Source organism: Hylobates moloch, unplaced genomic scaffold (genome assembly GCF_009828535.3).
Source record: "Hylobates moloch isolate HMO894 unplaced genomic scaffold, HMol_V3 SCAFFOLD_11, whole genome shotgun sequence".
Lineage (NCBI taxonomy): Eukaryota > Metazoa > Chordata > Mammalia > Primates > Hylobatidae > Hylobates > Hylobates moloch.
In genome coordinates, this window is record NW_026652286.1 from 12996753 (window position 1) to 13020642 (window position 23890).

The 23890-nt window shown below is 39.3% G+C and overlaps 1 protein-coding gene across 5 annotated transcripts in view; it reads left to right on the forward strand.

The window, feature by feature from the left end:
* Positions 1–23890, forward strand: part of APIP (APAF1 interacting protein) — a 58045-nt gene that overhangs the window by 8084 nt on the left and 26071 nt on the right. For all 5 annotated transcript variants that reach the window (XR_009215689.1, XR_009215690.1, XR_009215691.1 and 2 more), the window contains exons 2-5: positions 13212–13312; positions 17760–17808; positions 19434–19551; positions 19875–20010. Coding sequence is in view for 2 of the 5 variants with exons in the window: in XM_058446803.1 (XP_058302786.1) it covers positions 13212–13312; positions 17760–17808; positions 19434–19551; positions 19875–20010 (404 nt within the window). In the remaining 3 variants the exon portion in view is untranslated. The remainder of the gene's footprint in view (positions 1–13211; positions 13313–17759; positions 17809–19433; positions 19552–19874; positions 20011–23890) is intronic.

Sequence of the window (23890 nt, forward strand, 5' to 3'; positions counted from 1 at the left end):
GTGCAGAACGAAATGAAGACAAAGGACAGAGAGAAAGTATGACTCATCTTTACTGTGCCTGCATTCAGTCCCTTCCTGAGGCCAGTGTCAGGAAAATAAGGGAAAGACTTTGAAACAAAAAGAGTATTTACTGGGTATCTTGGAGTTATTATTATGCTGTTTTACAACTCTCAGTTGTGGAATCCTGACAGTTAACGCAGGTGATTATTGTTCATGGAAATGCAAGTTGTGTTCAATGGAGATTCATTTTATTGTTAACCTGTGGACAGTATCCAGTTTTGCTAAGTCAGGATTCCTCGTTACTTATATATGTATGTTTTGAATTCTCCTTTTGAATCAGTTGTAACATCTTACTAGTTTCCCCATTTATTGATGAGTTACTAATAGATCTCATGCATGTTATTTTATACTTGTATGAGAGTCTCCCAGGTAAACCTGTATCTGAGGAATATATGCTATATTTGCTTAAGCTGAAAGAAGAGATGGGGGAGGGGATTAGAGCCATTGTTGGCTGTGAGTAGTATCTCGGAGACAAGCCAGGCTAATTTCCTTAAAATAACTAGATTGAAAAATTGGAAAAATTAAATACCAAATCAAAACTTGTTAGACGTTAATGATTTTGATATGTAAAAAATGCTGTTAAATGTGTTTCCTCCTCACTGTAGAACCTCTACTATAAGTAGTTGATTGTAATCAATCTTTAGATACACATTTCAAAATTATTATTGTAATTGAAAACCAGATCTAACAATAATAGGAAAGTAATATTGACATTCAGGAGAGAACTAGATACCAACTAAACCTTTCCTTCTTGTCAATTCTTGTTAAGATATATGTTCTGGTAGTTACTTTCTTCTGGCAGTTTAAATGACTTCATTTTCACCAAGTATATCTCTGTTGGTGCCTGCTAAGTGATAATTCTCTTTGAAATTTTAATTTTATGGGTCTCAAGGATTGAAAATGTATTAACAGCAGCTGCCTTGTCATTGTTATTACTGTAGCTTGAAGCTGGCTAATTGCTGTAATACCGCAGCACTGGAAAAGACAAAAGAGAAAGGGGAGACCCATAATAAAAGACCATTTTCTGTAATGTTTGCAATTTGCTGTGCAAATTGATGGTTTTAAGGGTTGGAAGACTGCAGGAGTCTTCCCATTAGCTGTGCTTTAAGATGTTACTGAAATATCACTTATATCCCTAAATAAGGAAGTAGCAAATTATACAGGCATAGGTAATTTGGGCTAGATTTCTTAAGGACAGATATAAGAAATACCAACATAGTTTTTCCTTAATAACTCCTGTAATATTCCCTCCTTGAGGAGATGTCACCCTAACTGCTGTTAGGGGGTTTTGGGCAAGGACTCTTTCTGGCTACTTCCTGCTGAAAGGGGACATCACGTGGGGAACAACAGCTAGGGCTCCTCCTGGGGTTGATCTAAGGGTCCTCGGAAGAATGGCACGTCCATGTGTGGTTCGGTTTGCAGCACCATTTGGTTTGATTGCTTCTAGGCAAGAGGAAATGATTTGAGTTATAGTATTGAGTATGCAAGGTCCAAATATTAATACAAGACATATAAGTAAGAGGGGGCTTAATAAAGGAGCTAACCAATTCCATAAAGAAGACTAGAATTCGTTAAAGAGGAATTGTAGCCACCCGGGGCTGAAGCCTGCATGTTCTTGTAGCCTCTTAATGATTTTGATTTGATCTTTGGGTAGCTGTAGATTTTCCTCTGCTTTACTAGAGGTGTTAATCCAGAAGCAGCATGTTTTATTTTTAAGTGCACAGGTACCTCCTACTTCAGCTGTAAGGACGTCTAAGCCCCATCTATTCTGTGCTACTACTGAGGTGAAAGAGTCTGTAGATTGCTGTTGTGCCTCTATGGCACCTACAGTTGCCTTCCACCCTCGTTGCATCATAATAGAAATATTAAGTACTGATCTTTCAAGGAGAGGGATGCCCGTAATCCAGACTAGACCTCTGGCTGTAGAATTTCCCATTCATGGTTTTTCTAAGATGGGATTGTCATGTGCATGCCCTCCCCAGTCTGCTCTTTCAGTTAAATCTCCCTATGAGGGCATAGAAATGATAGATCTCTTTCTCTGGCGTATTCAAGATAGTGTAGTCTGGAAAAGAGCCTCAATTAGGGATGACTCCAGATGATGCTGCCATCTTGGTAGAATTTAAAAATAATAAGTCAGGAACTAGTGCTACTATAGTACAAGTTCCCTTCCAATGCCTTGGGAGGATTCAATGTATCCAGGAGCCACAAAAAAAAAATTAGCCCTGTTCCTTGAAGAGACGGTTCTAAGTTGTGGCTTGTGAGAGACACCGGCAGATTTTTCTGATATCTTAGAAGTTTCCCTTCTTTACATATAATAGGGGCATCCTTGGGATAAGGATATCCATATTTACAATATTTACGATGCCATTTGGAATTTGACATGCCAAGTGAGAAGCGTCCACCTGACAAACGGAGTTTCGAAAAATTAGAGACATAATATGCCCTGGCCAGTATCTCAGATGATCCTGTGGAAAGGGCTGTCAGTCCAGATGCCTCCAGTTTGCCCACAGATCTGTAAGCAGCTACTATTAGCAAACATCATACAAGGGTCTGGAATTCCACGAGGGGGCATGTTCGGAAAGGCCCATCTGTTATTCTTTACAATATAGTCAAGGTGGTTACTTAGAGCATGCCACTCCCACCGGGGCTTCCAACCAGAATGAGAGGCTAGATTCTGAAAGCCCCCCAACTAGGGCTTCTGATCCTTTTAGATCACCCTTGTTGCACTCTCCTCCCTAAATATTTGAACTAACAGCAATTACAAGTGTGATGTTACAATATCTGAGATCTGCCAAGCATGATCCTTCCTCGCTGCTTTTAAAGCAGGGGGAGGCATTTGCTGTTACTCAGTCTTGTCCCAGCCTGAGGATATGAAGCTTATCTTCAGGCAGAGTGTTCTCCGGCACTGGGAGCAGCATGTCCAATTTATGCCTGCTAGGTCTTTAAGGGTAAAGGTAAAGCCAATAAAGGGAATCCCAAGACAGTGAATTCTGGGTCATTGTAAGTTTCCTTAGCATCACTGAACTGAGCAAACCACTTAGGACAGACCCAACAATTAGTCTTGTTGTACAAATGGACCATGGCAGATATTGCAGGAGCTAAAGGGTGTGATGTATTACTAAGTCCAGTAAAAAGTCTTAACAGACTGAGTGATAGTAAAACGCTCATGTTTACTTCCTTTTCATAACTGTTATTCCTGCTATGAGGATAATAATTAAGCAGAATGCTACAGTAATTGAGATTGTCTGTCTGATATTCCACCTGAGGTTGCTACAGCATATAGTCCTACTACAAATAGTAGAGTGAGTAAAACAATTCCTGCAAGGGTGGCATAGTAAATAATTTCCATCAAGAAGAAGTTCTAATATTTGGCAGCGAATCTCAAAAGGAGAGGTGGAAATGGCAAGAAGTATTTGGTGAGGTAGGGGTGAGACTAAGATGAGTAGTTTTCATTCAGTTATTTATCTTTTGTGATTTTCAGCTTAAGATCTCCTGTTTATTTACATTGATATTCAGGGCGTTCCTCTGGGCCGTCAGGGGTTGCTCCCTCAGGTCTCCAGGCTTTGACTCCAATATAATGTATCCAGTAGTCGATTCCTGTAACTTTTATTGCTTAGGGGCTTGAAAGAAGAGCAGTATGAGGTCCTTCCCAGCTTGGGCCTAGGGAGGAAGAGAGAGAAGGGAGAGCCTTTACCAGTACCAAATCTCCTGGGTTAAACAGAGATGGTCCAGTTTCCTGGGGTTGGGCTTTTGCTAGTCGCTTCCTGTTGGAACTGAACCAGAGAGGTTACATGCTTAACTAGCTCAGAGGTTTCCCAATCTAATAGAAAATCATTGGTAAGAAAAGGCCATCTGTACAGCGTCTCAAAAGGACTAAGACCTAATTTTGAAGGGGTATTTCTTATTCGTTAAGGCCATGGGAAGAAGAGTGACCCAAGGAAGGTGAGTTTCTTGGGATAATTTTCGGAGGTGTCTCTTGATAATATCATTAGTTTTCTCCACCTTTCCTGAGAATTGGGGTCTCCAGCCACAATGGAGATGATATTCTATGCCTAGTGCTTTTGAGACCCCTTGTGTGACAGCTGCCTTAAATGAGGGCCCATTGTCACTTTGAAGGTACTTCGGTGGACCAAAGCAGGACGTTATTTCATTAACTAACATTTTTATTACCTCAGAGGCTCTTTGTGTATGGCATGGAAATGCTTCTACCCAGTTAGTGAAGGTGTCTACCCATACCAGCAGGTATTGAATGCCCTTTGTCTTTGACATGTGGGTGAAGTCTATTTGCCAGTCTTCCCCTGGATAACTTCCTGTTCTTTGGGTTTGAGGAGGAAGGAGTTACCTTTTCAGGGGATTATTTTTAAGACAGACTTCACAAGTATTAATAACTTGCTTGACTGTTTTTAGTAAGTTCTCTCCTGAAAACAATCCCTGGGCACGTTGATAAGTTTTATCCTTTCCCAAGTGAAAAGCTTGGTGAAGGATTTAAAGGATTTTCCATTGGCTAGAGGCTGGCGAGTGGTGTTTGCCATCCTCCGACTGTAGCCATCCTGAGGACTAAAAGCTATACCCTCGAGACGAAGTGGTCCATTCTATTTCTGTAGGGGAGTACTGAGGTTTAATTTCTCTTATGGAGCCTTCCCAGATTAGAGGGGTGTGAAGTGTGTTGATGTCTTGAGGCTTCCTTGCCACTGATTTAGCTGCCTGATCAGCTAATCTATATCCTTCGGCTACCTCATCTGTTCCCTTTTGATGTCCCTTACAATTCATCACTGCTATTTATTGTGTAAGAAAAACTGAGGATAATAACCTGTTAATTTCCTGGTGCTATTTTATAGGCGGTCCATTGGTGGTAAGGAAATGCCTTTCCTTCCAAATGGCAGCATGAGCATGGAAAACAGGAAAGCGTACTTGGAGTCAGTGTAAATGTTAGCTCTCTTTCCTTTGCTTAATTTGATTGCTTTTGTAAGAGCTATTAGCTCAGCTAATTGAGCACTTGTGCCTGGAGGGAGAGATGCACTTTTGATGATGTCATTTAGAGTGACCACTACGTATGCATATTCCTTGTTCTACAAAAGAGCTCCCATCTGTGGAGAGGGTCCAGTCTGAGTTCTCTAGGGAAGTTTCCCCAGTATCTTCCTTTGCTGCATAGGTCTGTACTATGACTTGTTCATAATCATGCACAGGTTCCCCAGTTTCCTCGGGGAAGAAGGTGGCTGGATTTAGATGAGAACAAGTCTTTAATTGGATGTTGGAACCTTCTAACAGCAGGGCCTGATATGTAAGGAGTCGGCTGTTAGCCCAAAGGCTCCCCTCTAGAGTGCCGTAGTCCTGCCATGTTATGTGGGGTGTAAACAGTTAAATCATTTCCCAGGATTAGTTTGGAGGCTTCTGGGACCAGTAGAGCCACTGAGGCAATGGCTCGGAGACATGCCGGCCATCCTTTAGCCACCAAGTCAAGTTCCTTACTTAGGTAACCCATTGACTGTTGAGCTGGTCCTCAGGCCTGTGTTAAAACTCCCAGGGCCATTCCCTTCCTTTCTGATACATACAGATTGAAGGCCTTCCCTACAGGAAGGCTGAGGGCTGGTGCCTTGAGCAAGGCTTGCTTTAGCTGGCTGAAGGCCTTTTGAGCTTCAGGTTCCCAGGTTAAAAGATGAGTTTTAACTCCCTGCGTTTCTTTTATGAGGTTACATAATGGACAGGCTATTTCACATACGCAGGTATCCATAGTCTACAAAATCCTGTAATGCCCCCAAATCCTCTAGTTGCTTCAGGGTTTGAGGGGCAAGGGAAGGAGGAAATAGGCTTAATCCTCTCTTCCCCTAATACTCTGGTCCCCTTGGACAGTACTAATCCTAGATACTTCACTGAGGTTTTGCAGAGCTGGGCCTTGGATTTTGAAACCTTATATTCTCTGTTAGCTAAGAAGTTGAGAAGAGCTTCGGTGCCTTCCTGAGAAGCTTCCTCAGTTGGGGCACAGAGCAGAATATCATCAACTAATGCAAGACCCTAACTTGAGGATGAGAGAACTCAGAAATGTCTTGTGACAGTGCCTGTCCAAACAGATGAGGACTATCTCAAAATCCCTGAGGCAGCACCGTCCATGTTAACTGGGCAGTCTGGACGGAGGGAATCTTCAAAGGCAAACAGGTGTTGAGAATCAGGATGTAATGGAATGCAGAAAAAGGCATCCTTTAAATCTAGGACTGTAAACATTTAGTTCCCTCAGGTAGTTGAGTTAACAGGATAGAGGGATTAGGTACCACTGGATGGATTGGAACTACAGCTTCATTAATGAGGCAAAGGTCCTGAACTAGTCTCCATTCCCCACTGGGTTTCTGCACTCCTAATATTGGGGTGTTGCAGGGACTATTAAAGGGTTTGAGGAGGCCCCGCATCTTTAGTTTATTAATAATGGCTTCTAGCCCTTTCCTAGCCTCTGGGCTTAGGGAATACTGTCTCTGGTTAGGAAAAGAAGTGGGATCATTAAGACAGATCTGGACTGGCCTAGTGGTTATAGCTCGACCTATCCTTCCTTGAGTTGCCCACACTTGTAGTTTAATGTTAGCTTCCATCGGGGGAGACAAAGAGTTTGTCCTGGGGCTGTACGGATGCTGGCCCCCATGCAAGCTAGACTATCTCTCCCTAATAAAGGAGCAGGACTTTAAGCCATGATTTTAAAAGCATGTGTAAATAGTAGGTCCCCCCATCTGCAGGTAAGAGGTTGAGAAAAATAATCAGGTTAGAATTTTTCCTGAGACGCCCCTTATAGTCATACTATGAGAAGAGGGGAGGCCTGGATTAGAGGAGAAGAGAGAGACTGGCTCCAGTATCCAGAAGGAGATCTACCTTCCTTCCTTTGATTTCCAGAATCACCCAAGGTTCCTGTGCTGTAATGGCAGTCTGAGTCGCTAGAGCTAGGGGTTTGAGCCCCGGGACCCATCAGTCCTGCTGGACCATCTGTGAGACTGGTTCTGAACCCAGTGACCTCCGTCTCTGGGGGCAGATCTGTCTCCAGTGGTCTCCGCCACAGGCTGGACAGGGTCGAGGTGGCTTTGTCTTGCTACCTGGACATTCTTTCTTAAAATGCCCTGATTTGCCACATTGATAACAGCTAGTGGATGCACCTTGGGGATTCCTGATTTGGCAAGCTTGCACCACTGCTACTAGAGCCTCTGTTGTTTTCCTGTATTTTCATTTCCTTTTATTGGGCTTCCTCCTGATCCCTATTGTAAAAGACCAAAGTGGCTTTCTCAGGAGGTTTTCTAGGGTACTATCTGGCCCTATAGCTTGCCTTTATAGTTTCCTTTTAATATTGGGAGCTACCTGTGTAATAAACTTGTCCTTGAGAATGAGCTGTCCCTTGATTGAATCGGGATAAATAGGTATGTTTTATTAGTGCCTCAGCCTTTCCATAAAGGCTGTGGGATTCTCATCTGGTCTTTGGTCTATCGTGGACAGTTTAGAGTAATTGAGAGGTTTGGCCCTGGTTTTCCATGGGCCGTCTAATACACACCTTAAAGGTGCTTCCTTTTCCATTCATTTCCTGAGTTACTGGGGTTCCAGTCAGGGTTGTCTACCAGAACTGCTTCCCTTCCTAGTAGGAATGGAGTTTCCACTTCTTCCTCACCTTCCCTATCTCCTCTTTGTCTCCTTGGTCTGCTACAGGAGGCATGTTGCTCATCTCCATATTTTTCTGCTGCCTGCAGAACTTCCTGCTTTTCAGCTTCAGTGAGAGTCTGACATAGCAGCAACGTAACATCCCTCTATGTGAGGTCAAATACCTGAGTTAAATTTTGGAAAATTTCTGTATACCTACCTGGGTTGTCAGAAAATCAGCCTAAGTCTCCCTTTATTTGCTTAAGGTCCTGTAATGAAAGGGGAACTTGAACCCTCATGGCACCATTCCTGTCAAGCATTTCCTGCAGAGGTAAGAGTGAAATGGGGAGAGTAGGATATACTGGAAATGGTGGAGCTGGAGGAGCTGATGGTACAATTGGAGGGAGACTGGAAGGATTGGGACATTCAATAGCTGTCTCAGATTGCTCCTTTGGAACCTGCGTTAGCTCTGGGGAAGGCCTATGGGCTTGCCTGCTGTGGCTGATAAAAGAACTGGGTCAGTTGTGCAGAACTTGTAAAGGTCTGGGTTTCACAGGGCAAAGGAAGTCTATACATAGGGGACCTCAGTCCATTTGCCCTTCTGTCTATAGAAAAGATCTAACTGTTGAATGATATTAAAATCAAGGCTCCACCAAGCAGGCCAGGTTTGTCTGTCTTCAAGATGGTAAGAAGGCCATGCCCTTGTGCAATAGACTATGAGGCACTTTTTCTTCAATGTCTCAGGGTTGAAGCAGTCCCAGTGTTTTAAAATCCACTCCAGGGGACTGCATGCTGAAGATGATCTGTTACCCATTTAGAAAGAGAAGTGAGAATAAAAGTGTCCTTTTAGTCTCCTTCCTTTCTGTATATGACCCAGGGTGGAGAAGAAAACAGTGGGGCCGTCCCCCAACTATTTTCCCTCCCTCGTTCCTGGGTCCCACCTCCCTGTTAAATGTGCTGCCCATGACTGTAGGTGTGACCCTCCAAGCCATGGCACCAGAGGAACTAGACTTTTGGGCCTAGTTGCACTTCCCCAAGCAGCCCTAGTCCTCTGCTTATTATTTCCCTTTGACCTCCTAGACTTGGGCAACCTGTGTACCTCCCTAAAAAAAAATAGATCTCAAGAAAAACTACGTAATTGGGCAAGGCCCCTTTAATGGAGGGGGTATGCTAGATTGAACTCTATATCCTGCTATTATGGCCCATGCTAAAGCATTTACCCTTAGAAAAATGGTTCCTGTTAACTTCTGGACTCCCCTTACTAGTTCAGTACTACCTTAATCAGAGACAGAATCGGTGCCTTAAAGGAACGTAGGAACCAAATGGCCATTTTCCTGCTGATGGGACAATATCGAGACTAAAATTTGGCCACAGAAGACATTTAACTCCTATCTGTTGAAAGCAGAATTTTCCTATTCACGGAAGAGGCTTAGAGCCCGATTTCTAGTGGTGCAAAAGGAAGCTGCAGTGTTACCATAAAAGAAAAAAAAAATGTGCCTCATGAAGAGGATTTCTGTTTCCACTAGGTGGCACTGTTGGTTTAGAAATACTATTTGCTCGCGGCCGGGCTCAGTGGCTCACACCTGTAATCCCAGCACTTTGGGAGGCCGAGGCAGGTGGATCACGAGGTCAGGAGATCGAGACCATCCTGGCTAACACGGTGAAACCCCCCCCCCCCCCCGTCTCTACTAAAAATACAATTAGCCGGGAGCGGTGGCGGGCGCCTGTAGTCCCAGCTACTCGGGAGGCTGAGGCAGGAGAATGGCGTGATCCCGGGAGGCGGAGCTTGCAGTGAGCCCCAATCGCGCTGCTGCACTCCAGCCTGGGAGAAAGAGCGAGATTCCACCTCAAAAAAAAAAAAAAAAAAAAAAAGAAAGAAATACTATGTGCTTGCCAGAGAAGCAGTAGAGAGACCTGGAAATGCCATGCACTCTCTAGACCAAGGGCGGGGGTCGGGGGGAGAGGGAGAAGGGCACGGGGAGAGGCACAGGCTGTGGATAGAAAAAGAAGGAAAGTTTTGTGACAGGAGAGAGAGAGAGAGAGAGAGAGACCGTGGATAGAAGAGGAAAGTTTTGTGACAGAATAGAGAGAGAGAGAAAGACCGTGGATAGAAAAAGAAGGAAAATTTTGTGACAGGATAGCTGGGGATTCTCTGCCAAAACCTGAAATGGACTGTTGGAGGCTGGGTCCGATCCAGAGGCCTTCGAATAACGCCAGGGTGTGTCCTGGCCAGAACTTTCCCAGCCTCACGCGATGGTAAGGTTTCCCCGCGAAAGGAAACTGATTCAAAACACGGCCAACACTCCCAATGACCCGTGGGTATTGGGAGGGTTCTCCATGTTCTCACCAGCAAGCCTAACATCTGAGGCCTTAGAATGGCAGTCATGATAAGCATTTTTTAACCAGCTGAAGAATGGCTGTTGATTGATTTGATTTGATTTTAAAATAGAGGCCAAGAGCCCCTCAGAATGATAGAACAGATTTTAAGCTTGCTCCTATACTCACCATCCGATGAATGTTGTACCTTGGATTCTTGGCCAACGCACCAAAATGATATGGCTCTGGTAACTGAAGGAACACGAGGGCCCTTTGTCTCGCACCAATTTAGATAAATAACACGGACACACGTGGAGTGGTTTTAAGGAATGGAGAGTTTAATAGGCAAGAAAGAAGGAAGCTCCCCTGTACAGAGATGGAGGGTGGTTCCAAGCAGAGAGAGAAAACCCCAAGTGCAGCGGGAAAACAGTCAATTCTATTAGGAGGCTGGAGGAGGTGGTGTCTGGTTTTCATAGGGCCCAGGGGCTTGGTTTGACCAGGTATGTCATTCACATAGCCCAGGAAAAAACTAGCCCTCCCACCCTAGCCTTTTAATATTCAAATACAGGACACCATGATGTTCTGCACGTGTGAAGATATCTGGGGTGGCCAAGATGCTTGACACACGTGGTGACAAGAAGAGGGTGGGAATCATCATATTGGATGGACCCAGTTTCTGATGGCTGGCATTTGCACATCAAAGCTTGCCAGCCTGACCCTTTAAGCCGCTTTTCTGCTAGAAAAGAAATGTTTTTGGAGCTGCATTATTGAAAGAAAAAAAAAACCTTACCAAGCTGTATTATTAAAAGAAAACAAAACCTTACCAACCTTACCCTCTCTGTCTAAAATAATTTCTTAATAACTCCTATAATAGTTTTGCTATTTTAATTCAAGAATTTTCAGCTCTTTAAAATGAAAAGGAAACTACATTGACTGTGTCAGATTTTGTGCTGATTGCATTGTGTCCATTGTATCTCATTTTAATCCTCACAGCATTTTCATTGTATGGATAAGTAAACTGACACCCAAAGTCATATAGGCAATAAATCCAGTAGTGTGGATTTGACTTTTAAGTCAGCTAACTCCAAGTCTAAGTTGAATCAGAACTTTTAGAAATTTCTAGATTCTCATGTTTTTAATTTTATATTTTGAAGGTTACTCCATCAGTCATCATTTGTAATACTTAAAATGAGTAAGTAGAACATTAGCACTAAATCTGGGGAAAAACACCACAATTTCAAGTATTTAGTTAAGTGGCTGAGAATTCAGCCTGTTAAATAATGATCCCTTTTTTAACTCAAAGATGTTTTTTCCCCTTTATCCAGTGACCGGATCTGTAAAGGCATGCTTCCTTGTGATTTTCTCCACAGTGAATCTCATTTTGTTCACTGTTACCTTGAAGGTAGACCTCATTGGGGTCTCCAGTTTATGTGGGGATTTTTCATTAGGTTCCCTGGAATTGATCAGGCCCTGGGTTTTATTTCATGCTTCTAGTGGCTTACATGGCTATCAAAATTGAAGCTCAAGGTCACCAGAGTTTTGCAGTATCTTCAGGAACATTCTGGCTTTGGAGCTCACTTCTCTCCCAGGTAGTCTCATTCTCATTATTTGTTGTTGTTGTTGTTGCTTTATTATACTTTTAAGTTCTGGGATACATCTGCAGAACGTGCAGGTTTGTTACATAGGTATACACGTGCCATGGTGGTTTGCTGCACCCCTCAACTGATCGTCTATGTTAGGTATTTCTCCTAATGCTATCCCTTCTCTAGCCCCCCATCTGCTGACAGGCCCTGGTGTGTGATGTTCCCTTCCTTGTGTCCATGTGTTCTCATTGTTCAACTCCCATTTATGAGTGAGAACATGCAGTGTTTGGTTTTCTGTTCCTGTGTTAGTTTGCTGAGAATGATGGTTTCCAGCTTCATCCATGTCCCTGCAAAGGACGTGAACTCATCCTTTTTTATGGCTGCATAGTATTCCATTGTGTATATGTGTCACATTTTCTTTGTCCAGTCTATCATTGATGGGTATTTGGGTTGGTTCCAAGTCTTTGCTATTGTGAATAGTGCTGCAGTAAACATACGTATGTGTCTTTATAGTAGAATCCCAGTAATCGGATTGCTAGGTCAAATGGTATTTCTGGTTCTAGATCCTTGAGGAATTGCCACACTGTCTTCTACAATGGTTGAACTAATTTACACTCCCACCAACAGTGTAAAAGCATTCCTGTTTCTCTACATCCTCTCCAGCATCTGTTTCCTGACTTTTTAATGATCGCCATTCTAACTGGTGTGAGAGTCTCATTCTCGTTTTTTATGGCCCCTGTGAAACTTTACTTTCTTGCCAGCTCAACAACTTATTTTGAAATATTTTTAAAAGTAATTTATTCAGGATTTGTACTTATTTTTAAGATAAGGATTGTATATTATACTGCCCAAAATGGAATTCATTGTATTTCTTTTTTATTTGTTTATTTTTTTGTTTTCGTTAAGTTAAACCACAAAAAAGCAGGAGAAAATGGTGTGGACTTTTTTTTCTAAAGAAGTAATCATTGGACTTATAAAAATAAGGCTTGATATTTATCTATCTGTCTGTATACACACACATACACTCATAAACATGTATCTTCATAAAATGGGTTAAGCAAGTATTAATTGAGATTGTTTCTTAGTGTTTTTTGTAATTTGCTTCACTTTGTTTTCTATAATGAGTATATATTGCTTTTTCAATAAGAGAAACTAAAATCATTATGGGAAAAAAGACTTTTTTGGAATAAAAATACAGTTGAACCAACACACAGAGTATGTGTTGAACATGTAACTATCATAATATCTCACGTATATATCATCAAGCCTAGTTAAATAAGGTGTTTTGTGTAAATAAATCTTCTGGACAGACTGTTCCTTCAGCATGAGATTCTATTTCCTTTCAGCCATTTCAGTTGATGCTTTGTAATGTATACTAGGCATCTCCCCACCTTGTTTTTGCAGCCTGTTCCTTAGTGTTGGACTATATGGCCCTATACTGAATAATCCCAGGTTGCCAAATAATATAGTAGATCCACTTTCCAAACATTAAAAACAATGTATGTTTGTAATAGGTTTTTCCCTCACTGTACTCTTTCTATAGTATGTTTTCTTAAACTTTCTTAAATTGGCTTCTTATTAGAAACACCAGCTGGAATACTTACTTGATAAAATGATGTCTGTTTTAAAAATCATTACCTTCTTTTTAAGGACAAGGAGCATCCAAGATACCTGATTCCAGAACTTTGCAAACAGTTTTACCATTTGGGCTGGGTCACTGGGACTGGAGGAGGAATTAGCTTGAAGCATGGGTAAGTTTCTGGCAGCGTTTATTACTGGGAACTCTCCATTTGAGTAGACCACAGCAAGTCTAATGTGTTATATCCAAAGAACGACTGATGATCAGCTTTATGTGATACTGAAGGTCTTTAGTTTCCAAATGGACAAGTGGACATTTGTGTAACTGAATGGAAGCAATGTACAAAAGCTGCAGATACGTCAAATACCTAAAGACTGAAGAACCACAATTTCAAATCAAATAACTTAGTCCTCAGTTTTTGAGTACCAGAGTTAAATAACATGCTACCAAGTATGTTCATATACCTGACATTCTAGAGGATCCTCTCTAGGTAGATAGGATTTGTTTCAAAGGTTCAGGCACTTTGGTTTTTGAAACAGAGTCTTGCTCTGTCACCCAGGCTGGAGTGCAGTGGGGCAATCATGGCTCACTGCAGCCTTGACTTCCCAGGCTTAAACAATCCTTCTACCTCATCCTCCTGGGTAGCTGGGACTACAGGCATGTGCCACCATGCCTGGCTAATGTTTTCTGCTTTTTTTTTTTTTTTTTTTGGTAGAGACTGGGTCTCACTAAGTTGCATGGGCTGGTCTTGAACTCCTAGGCTCAAGCAACCCACCTGCCTTGGCCTCCCAGATACATATTTCAAAGTCACTTAAATCAGGTGACTAATCATTAAAAATCCTAATAATTATTTTTTATTGAATCAAAAGAAAGGCAGTATGCTTTCTAAGTACCTGTATCATTAATGAATATAGCACCTGCTAATCTGTATTCCTCAGAGGACAAAACAAGATGTACTGGACTTAAATTGAAGCAGAAAGGATAAATAGTATTCAATTGTTCATTGTATTCTTTAGTGTAATTTATTCAAGAAGATGAAGAAATAAAGTAAGTATTAGTAACTGTTAGTAAGAAGTAACTTGCTATCAATGAAATGAAGATTATAGAATCTCATTCAAGGATTTCCAATACAGGATTAATCTTTGTTTCCTCCTGAAATGTGTTAGGAATATTATTGTCTGGAAGCTGTGTGTTAAATTGAGTGATGTTGATTTATTACTTCATTCTAATTCCCTGTCTATAACAAAATTGGATTATTAAAGTGTTTATGTGCTGTTAAATACATATAGTCATGCCTCCAAGGAGGCTGCATTGCATATTAAGGAATGGAATGTAAAATATAATCAGAACATTTGGAACAAAAGGGATTCTATGGTATACCACAAGATGATGCCATTATAATTTTATCTGCTTTAAATTACTGAGTTAACTCATGAAATTTTCATTGAACTTTGGGAAATGACAAGAGGTTCCTCCGTTAACAACTGGCACAGTTAGGGATAAAAGTTTGCTCTCAGTCTAGTAAGATTATGTTCCACATGGTAGATCAATAAATCCATCTGTGCCTCCTCTCTTAGCATCAGCCTAGTTGCTAATGTGTAAATACAGCATTGCTCAAGCTTTCACATTTTGCCAAAACTTTCAAGATGGCCTATTCACAGCAAATCCTATGATAACATTTATTCTTGTTTCATGTATCCATTTAGAAATTGAGTCCCAGTAATACAGTTTCCCAACTGTATTATTTATGATAAATCATATTCTAAATGCTATCTTTAGTTAACTGCTTTTTATTTGCATGTTCAGAAATAGTTTGTGTATGTATAAAATAAAGCTTTCCACCAAATGAGCTAAAATAACCATTTCCAACTGGCTCTTTAAAAAAACTAGCAAAGTTAAAAATAGGTGAATGCAGGATTCAAGATGAAATTTTTTTGATCAAAAAGACATAAAGGACTATGTTCTTTCTAGTAGAATTTTACTAACCCATGCACTACCATTTTATGTGACCACTATAAACCACTCGTTGGTGCGTCTTTTAAAATTAAATGGGCTTTTATAGCACTACAATCAGCTCATAGGAAATTTTCATCATATATGTGAAATGCTTTATCCTCAGTTCTTAATGGGTGTGGAGGTCATGGAAGGAAAGAGCCACAGTCACATGGCACTGTATTTGGAATCTTATTAAATTTGTGCTTTACATAGTAAAATGAATATTTTGTAGTAAAATGTTGGTTTTTTTTCCCTAATATTTAAATGACTTAATAAGTCACTAGCGTTATCAGCAATACTGTTCTCATGTTGTTAGTGAAAGTTTGGCTCTTTGATGCTTAGGGCAAATAAATTTGGAATAAAGTGCAAACCCAATAAATTATGTTTCCAGAATAATACAGACAATAAGCTCTTTGGGAACATAAAATGATTTACTTATTCCAAGGTTTGACTGGACCATTCCAGCTTATGCTACAAGTGTGTGGTACCAAAAATTAAGTCAGAAGAAGGAAATAAATGACCAAGAAAATAATAGTAATCAAGGCAATTCCAGGATACTCAATAGCTACTGTATTTAGGTTGGGTCCCTATCATTCAAATTTATAATTTCCTATTTTTACAGCGTAAGATTGACAGGTGTCAGAGAGACTGATCCTGTTGCATGTGATTAGCACTACAATTAATGAAGTCATATTGTAGACAAAATAATTGAGGCACTATAAGATTTAAATTATTTTTTAACTGACCAGAAAGCAAATAAAAATAGAAGTAACTGAACATAGATGTATTTTGACCTCTTGGGGTTTGGCCCTTGCTTACCACAGTGAAAATGCAGGAGTACAGAGAAGTGTATTCCAAAATTTAGTAACTTGAAATTCAAAATGCTTTCTGTTTGTGGCTTAAAGTACCAAGTACGTATTTCACTTTAATATTTGGCATGTTTCTATTCTAAAAAGCTCTGTCATTTTTATATTTTTATACAGATATCTCTTTCTTTGTAGGTGTAAATATATTTTTCTAAAACATTTGGCTAATCTTTTAATTACCCAAAGTTCATCAAAGTCTAAATTAATTTCCATTTTACAGAGAAATTTAGAACATACCAAGTCACTTGAATAAACAGAGTACCCTTGGTTTTCCTACTTTATAGATGGGTTTTACTTACCAGTAGAGCATTTTGTACTTTAATTGAGTCTATTTCCAGGACTGCATAAATTTCTCCCCACATAAGAAGACCCACAAGTCCACTTATCTGTGGAGGTGAGTGGACCATGTACCATCCTAGAGCTTCTTCCATGTTACACAAGGACACAAGATTTGGATCACTGGTATTCACAAAGAGCCCTTGTTAATAGTATGATCCCAACCCATTCTCACTGGTTGCAGAGGAATGTCCCTTTATGTTATCCTTATGTCACAGAACTCGGAAACAATAGCCACTTCATGAAAGCGAATGCTTGCATGCAGCTTACAGTGCATTGGATTTCCACTCACATTATCAGACATTTGTTTTCTAGACTTTATCAATGGAACCTTAAAGAAACTTTGATTTCACCTTACATTTTTATCAGTTCCAAGCCTACAGGTTTATTAGTAACCTGAACTTCAGAAGCTTGATATATAGGCCATCATCCTCATTTACACTATGAAATGTTTGATATTTGTTTAATATCCCTATGTCTGTGCCTTACTAGCAGAAACTAGAGCATGCAGGTACTAGCATTGTCTTGGTTTGCATATATGCGGTGGCTCATTAATACTCTGTGGCAGCAACCGAAACTGGTAAGTTATCAAAGATATCCAACGAGAAGAGAAAAAACCTGATACATGAGCCAAGGGACATTTGTTTAGTTGTTGTTGAGGGTGGAGGGAATTCAGAGAAGATTTGAAATTAATTTCGAAATCAAATTTGAGAGCACCTTGTGGTAAATGGTAGGCTATAGCATCTCCCTTAGTCCAACATCCTGTAACAAAGAGATCTTCACATGTAGCCATTCTGATATTTTGAACTCTTTGTAGTTGTTTTAGCTTTGTTACTAAATTTTTTTCCAACATATGTATGCTTTTCAAATGGCAAGCATGTGATTCTATCCAAAAAGTAGTCCAGCGTTAATACAGTAATTTAAGAAACTGTCCAGCAGAGGTCTCTGAACTTCATAGTTTAATAAGAGCATTTCAAACAATAAATCAAACCTGATTCTTTGCATGACAGAAATATACTTCTATTGAGCATATTTTCCAGATTGGATTTTAGAATAACTGTATTTCACATAGGTTAAACTCTGCTTATTCATGTTTAAAGATGCTGAAGACTTATGTTTTCAGATTTTTATTCCCCTAACTGGATAAAAGCCTGGTTACCACCAACTTTGCACTATGAAAAGAATAAATATATATGAAACGTAGAAGACAAAAGCAACAACTAATATTCTACTATGCCACCAGCACTACAAAGGCGTTGATGTAGTTTGGCTTTCTTTCTATGCAGCCAAAATCCATAATTAAGTCAAGCAACTGGCTGTATTGCTTGATTTATAAAGAACATGCATGATTGGACTGCAAACTTTTCTTTGTGCAAAAGCAGGAAATAAATAAATACCAATTTGTATGTTTTGTGTTGCCAGCGATGAAATCTACATTGCTCCTTCAGGAGTGCAAAAGGAACGAATTCAGGTACGGTAATGGGATTCTTTAACCTCAGTGTCTTTTCTTCTTAATTACTGTTTTATGAAATGGAATTAATTTTAAGAGAAAACGTTCATTTTATCACAACAATTTGAATAACTAATCAGCAAACATTTATTGAGTAATTATTAAATGTTTTTTAAGGTGGTAGATATCTTCCATACAACCAGTGTATGTTTTGAAATCTCTTTCAACCTATAGGGGGCAAAAGTGAATAGTGCAATCTTAAATCACAGTAAAGAGCAATTATAACTTTGCAGCTTTATAACACTACGATCTTTATCAGGCGGGTGGAATAATCAGATTGATGGTCTCAGATGAACCAAATTAATTCATATTTCCTAATAGCAAAGTTATTCTAATTTCAAGATTTCAAGTTATGAAACTTTGTTCAAATTTTGAGAAGTCTTATCCTGTGTTAATGCCGGAACAATACCCCAAATCTAGTTAAAGCAAACACATAATTATTTAACTTCTAATACAAGAAAAAAGAAAAGCTGCTTTATTAATAAAACATGTATATTGTAGTTTTTAAATAAATCTTGGCAGATAAAAGCTGCAGATCAGAAATATGCATGCATTACTGTTATGTGGATCAGATACCCATCAACAGTAGACTGGCTAAAGAAAATGTGGTACATATATACCATGGATTAGTATGCAGCCATAATAAAGAACAAGATCACATCCTTTGCAGCAACATGAGTGGAGCTGGAAACCATTATCCTAAGTGAATTAATGCAGGAACAGAAAAATCAAATACCTCATGTTCTCACAGTGGGAGCTAAACATTGAGTACATACAGTCACAAAGAAGGGAGCAATACACACTGGGACCTACTTGAGGGTGGAGGGTGGGAGGAAGGTGAGGATGGAAAAACTGCTGTCAGTTACTATGCTTATTACATGTGTGACAAAATAATTTGTACACCAGACTCTTGTAACATGCAATTTACCTATGTAACAAACCTCCACATGTACCCCTGGACCTAAAATCAAAGTTAAAAAAAAAGAAAAACCTGTAGATCTACTTAATTTCTTAAGCTTTGAGAAGAATATACCTTATTGAGATTAACCGTTCTGAGTACCAGCTAAATTTCTCAAGGGTTAGAAAATTTTACACAAAATTTTGCTTTCATCTTACAAAATGTGGGGAAAAAAATTTTAACACCCATCTTTGGAATGTCGATTTCTTTATATAGGCTTTCTGAAATACAGTTGTGAAATTATAGGGCAAAGTTGAGAAGCTAAATTGTTGAAATGACAGCAGTAACATCATTACATAAATAGTAATTTTCCGTATCATTTTTTGTCTTCAAATTTTTTTTAATTTTTGGGATTTGTATTAAACTTTTGAGAATATTTTTACTAGTAGAAATCACTTTTTTATTTCTCAAAATTGCTAAATTATTTTGAGAAACTATAATTATATATTTAAAATGTAAGTTAAATATATACATATATTTGCACTCTATGTATATGTATACTATATATATAATAAGTATGTATACTATAGATAAACTTTCTTGTATTCTTATGTATATGTACGCAAGGAACATTTCTAATTGATATTTTACAAGCCTTCTTTTTTTCTTTTTTTCCCTCTATAAATAGCCTGAAGACATGTTTGTGTGTGATATAAATGAAAAGGACATAAGTGGACCTTCGCCATCTAAGAAGCTAAAAAAAAGCCAGTGTACTCCTCTTTTCATGAATGCTTACACAATGAGAGGTATGCAGAAAATATATTCAACATAAAGAATATTTGCAGAGTAGGCTCCTCTGAATAATGGTAATTATTATTTCAGTTAACATTTCTTGGATACCCACCATGTGCAAGAACTTTAAGTGCATGAACTTACTCAGTTCTCACATCAACCTATGAGGAAGGTCCATTATTCCACTTACCCTCCTGCCTACCACCAACTTATTCCATGCCAGGAAAAATAAGCCCATAACCATATGTAAATATATGTATAACTATATGGACTTTTTTTCTTTAAAAGCTGTAATTCAGTCTTCATTGAGCATGCGGCTTTCTTCTTCCTCCTTCAGGAGCAGGTGCAGTGATTCATACCCACTCTAGAGCTGCTGTGATGGCCACCCTTCTCTTTCCAGGACGGGAGTTTAAAATTACACATCAAGAGATGATAAAAGGAATAAAGAAATGTACTTCTGGAGGGTATTATAGGTATTTTTTTTTCCTTTTTCTTAAATAATTTGAAAAGAATTCTTCCTTCTCTTTGATAAATAGAATACTGATCATTTTATGCATATAATGAGATGTCGTGAGATCTGTGTTAAGTAATACTCCATTTAATATTACACTTCCAGACCTATTCTCATGACACAAATGGGATGTCTTCCCTCCTCTCCCGCCCCTACCCCAGCCATGGTAAATTATTAGCAATATGAATAATGAAATGTTTGTTTCAGTAAACTGAAAAAAGTCTTGACTGAGATCTCTATCGTGATGGAAAGACTATGTTCCTGTATTGAGGCAGCCAAAGATATCTTCACCTTCACTTTGTCTTCAGAAATTTGAGCAGTGACTAAAGTTTATACTTCATGATGATTTAATTTAGTATTTCTGGAATATTTTCATATTTATGTAAGTTTTTTTAATAAAGTAGATCTCTATATTTTTAGAATTTTTCAGTGTGGAAGGTGATATGGATAGTAAGTATAGATTACCATTCTAGATCAGTTTAAATAAATTCATCAGTCCACAAAAGTGTAGTAATTCTTCATAATTCTAGAATATAATGGCATGAAGAAACATGTTCTCAATGTTCAGGGACAAGCTAAGCATTTCGTTTGAGTTTATTAGCATTCTCATTCCTGAACCTTCACTCTTAATTTCCTAAAGGTCTTGATTCTACCTTGCCTTGTTTAGAGGAAAACGGTGCCAGTTTTACTAAAGTGTTATTACCACAATATCATATTCTTACTGCATGTAATGGAATGTACATGTTTAAACTAGTGCACTGAGAAATTGATTTGATTTCAGTTAATATTTATTGTGTGCTTAAAGCATTCCTCAGGACTGTGAAACACCTATTTATAAAAGTTAAATATTTTAATTAAGAGAAGTGTACATACTGAAGAAAGTAGAGCCCCAGATTGCCTCTTCCATATCTGGGGCTGAAGGAGAGGCCTTATGGGTGCTGTCAGTTTCATATGAATTTTATTGTTTTGGTGAAGAAATAAAAGTAGGTCAGAAGAATCAGTTTTTCTGAAAAGAGGGAAAAGGTAAGATAGAGGAACAGGGCACAAGAGAGAGTCTTTGCAATTTTGTGGCGAGGCCAAGCATGGTGGCCCTTTGCAATTCTGTTGGAGCCTAGCTGGGAAACGAGTAATAGAGTCATTATCACAGCTCAGGAGACAGTGTTATTTTATCTGAATTTGAAGAGAATCCTGAGTCTAGTCAAAAGAAAGGCAATGAAAGCTGGATGAGGTAAGAAAGGATGGAGTTTAAAATTCTCCACTGTATTTTTATAAGTTTATCTTTTATATAAAGAATAACTTTAAAATAGTCACTTGTCACTGTGGATGGGGATATGTTCTGCGAAATGTGTCACTAGGTGATTTCATCATTGTGTGAACAGCAGAGGGTGCATACACAAATGTAGATGGTATAGCCTACTGCACACCCAGGGTATATGGTATAGCCTAATGCACCTAGGCTACAAGCCTGCATAGCAGGTTACTGTACAAAGTACTGTAGGCAATTGCAACACAATGGTAGGTGTTTGTGTATCTAAACATAGAAAAGGTTCGGTAAAAAAAAAAAAATATGATGTAAAAGGTAAAAAGTGGCACACCTGTCTAAGGCCCTGACTATGAACGGAGCTTGCAGAACTGGAAGTTGTTCTGGGTGAATCAGTGAGTGAGTGGTGAGTAAATGTGAAGGCCTAGGACATTACACTACTATAGACTTTATAAGCATTGTACGTTTAGGCTACATGAAATTTATTGAAAACGTTTCTTAATAGTAACCTCAGCTTACTGTAACTTTTTTAGTTTATCAAGCTTTTACTTTTTTTTTTTTTAACTTTTGGACTCTTGTGATAGTACCTTAAAACACACATTGTACAGCTATACAAAAATATTTTCTTTATATCCTTATTCTATAAGATTTTTTCTATTTTAATTTTTTTAACTTTTTAAATTTTTTTTGTTAAAATCTGAGACACAAACACATGTATTAGCCTAGGTGTACACAGGGTCAGGGTCATCAATATCACTGCCTTCCACCTCCACACCTTGTCTCACTGGAAGGTCTTCAGGGGCAAGTAACATGCATGGAGCTGTCATCTCCTGTGATAACAGTGCCTTCTTCCGGAATACCTCCTGAAGGACCTGCCTGAGGCTGCTTTACAGTTAACTTTTTAAAAACCATATAAGTAGAAGGAGTACACCCTAAAATAGTGTTTTAAAATTATAGTGTAATAAATACATAAACTACTAACATAGTCATTTATTATCATTATCACGTATTACATACTGTAATAATTGTGTATGCTGTACTTTTATACAGCCAGCAGCACAGTAGATTTGTTTACACCAGCATCACCACAGACATTTGCATAATATGTTGTGCTGTGACCTTATGACAGCTATGCGGTCATTAGGCGATAGGAGTTGTTGGGAGCCGAAAGGCCAAAGGGATCGTGATCAACTCAGCATTCCACTGGAGGCTATATGATCAAACAGCAAACTGTTTATCATGAATGCAGGATGTGAGCAAACTCACACTGCGCCTGCCACCAAAAGGTTTGCTGAGGGACATCACTCCCTGGCACCGGGCTCCTTGAAGTTATCTATTGAGAAATCTAGTGCTTATTGTTCAAAGGATGCAGTCTCGCAAGCCTGCTGTGAACCAAAACAGCCAACTGACAATTGCCCGACCGTCGCCCCCCCATTTCTCGTTATCTCTTTTACCAATAAATACGGAGGGCTGTGTACAGCTTGGGGCCCTTGTCCACTAGAGGCAAGGTGCCCTGACCCCTTCTTCCAAATGTACTCTCTCGTCTTTATCTTTTATTCCCACGTTCGCTCCCTTTATTCAGTCCGCCAGGTCCGTGCAGGTTAGAAGGAGTTTTTCAGCTCCATTATAATCTTACAGGACCACCATCATATCTGTGGTCTGACACTGACAGAAACGTGGTTTGTGTCATAACTGTACTAGTTCTTACCAGGGAAGGTTAACATATGTATCTGTACAATGTATACCTATATATACATGTAAAGTGGGAGGATTGTAAAGTGGGAGGATTGGCTTGAATTCATTTTCAGGTCTTATTTTGCTGTGAAATTATTTTGCTCCTGGAAATATTTCTGACTATTGAGTGCATGCTAGAGAAAAATATAAGTTTGTGGTTCTCTTGGCCAATATTAGGAAAGATGTGAGACTAGCAATTCATTGCTTCAATATTTAAGGATACTTTTTTTCTTTTTTCTTTTTTTTTTTTTTTTTTGAGACTAAGTCTGGCTCTGTCGCCCAGGCTAGAGTGTAGTGGCTCGATCTTGGCTCATGCAACCTCCGCCTCCCAGGCTCAAGCCAGTCTCTCACCTCAGTCTTCCAAGTAGCTGGGACCACAGGCATGCACCACCATACCTGGCTGATTTTTGTATTTTTTGTACAGACAGGGTTTCACTATGTTGGCCAGGCTGGTTTTGAATTCATGAGCTCAAGCAGTCCACCTGCCTTGGCTTCCCAAAGTGCTGGGATTATAGCCATGAGCCATTGCACCCAGCCATAGTTAAGGATATTCTATAATTACCTCTGCTTTACTTAAGCAATGGGCAACGCTATACTCTTAATGATAATGGTTGGCCAAGTTATCAGTCACATGATGACTACTTAGTCTGTGCTTGCCCTACAGTAGCAATTTCTGAATACTTTAGCTAGAATTTTTTTTTTTAAGTTTTAGCACTACTGAAGTAGTGAAAAAGCAGATGTTACATTAACAAGACAAGAGAAATTCATGTAAAAAGGAAAGCTTGTCTGAGTTTTATAGGTTATAAATGACTCAAGAATAGACTTAATTTTGCCAGTGACAATTATG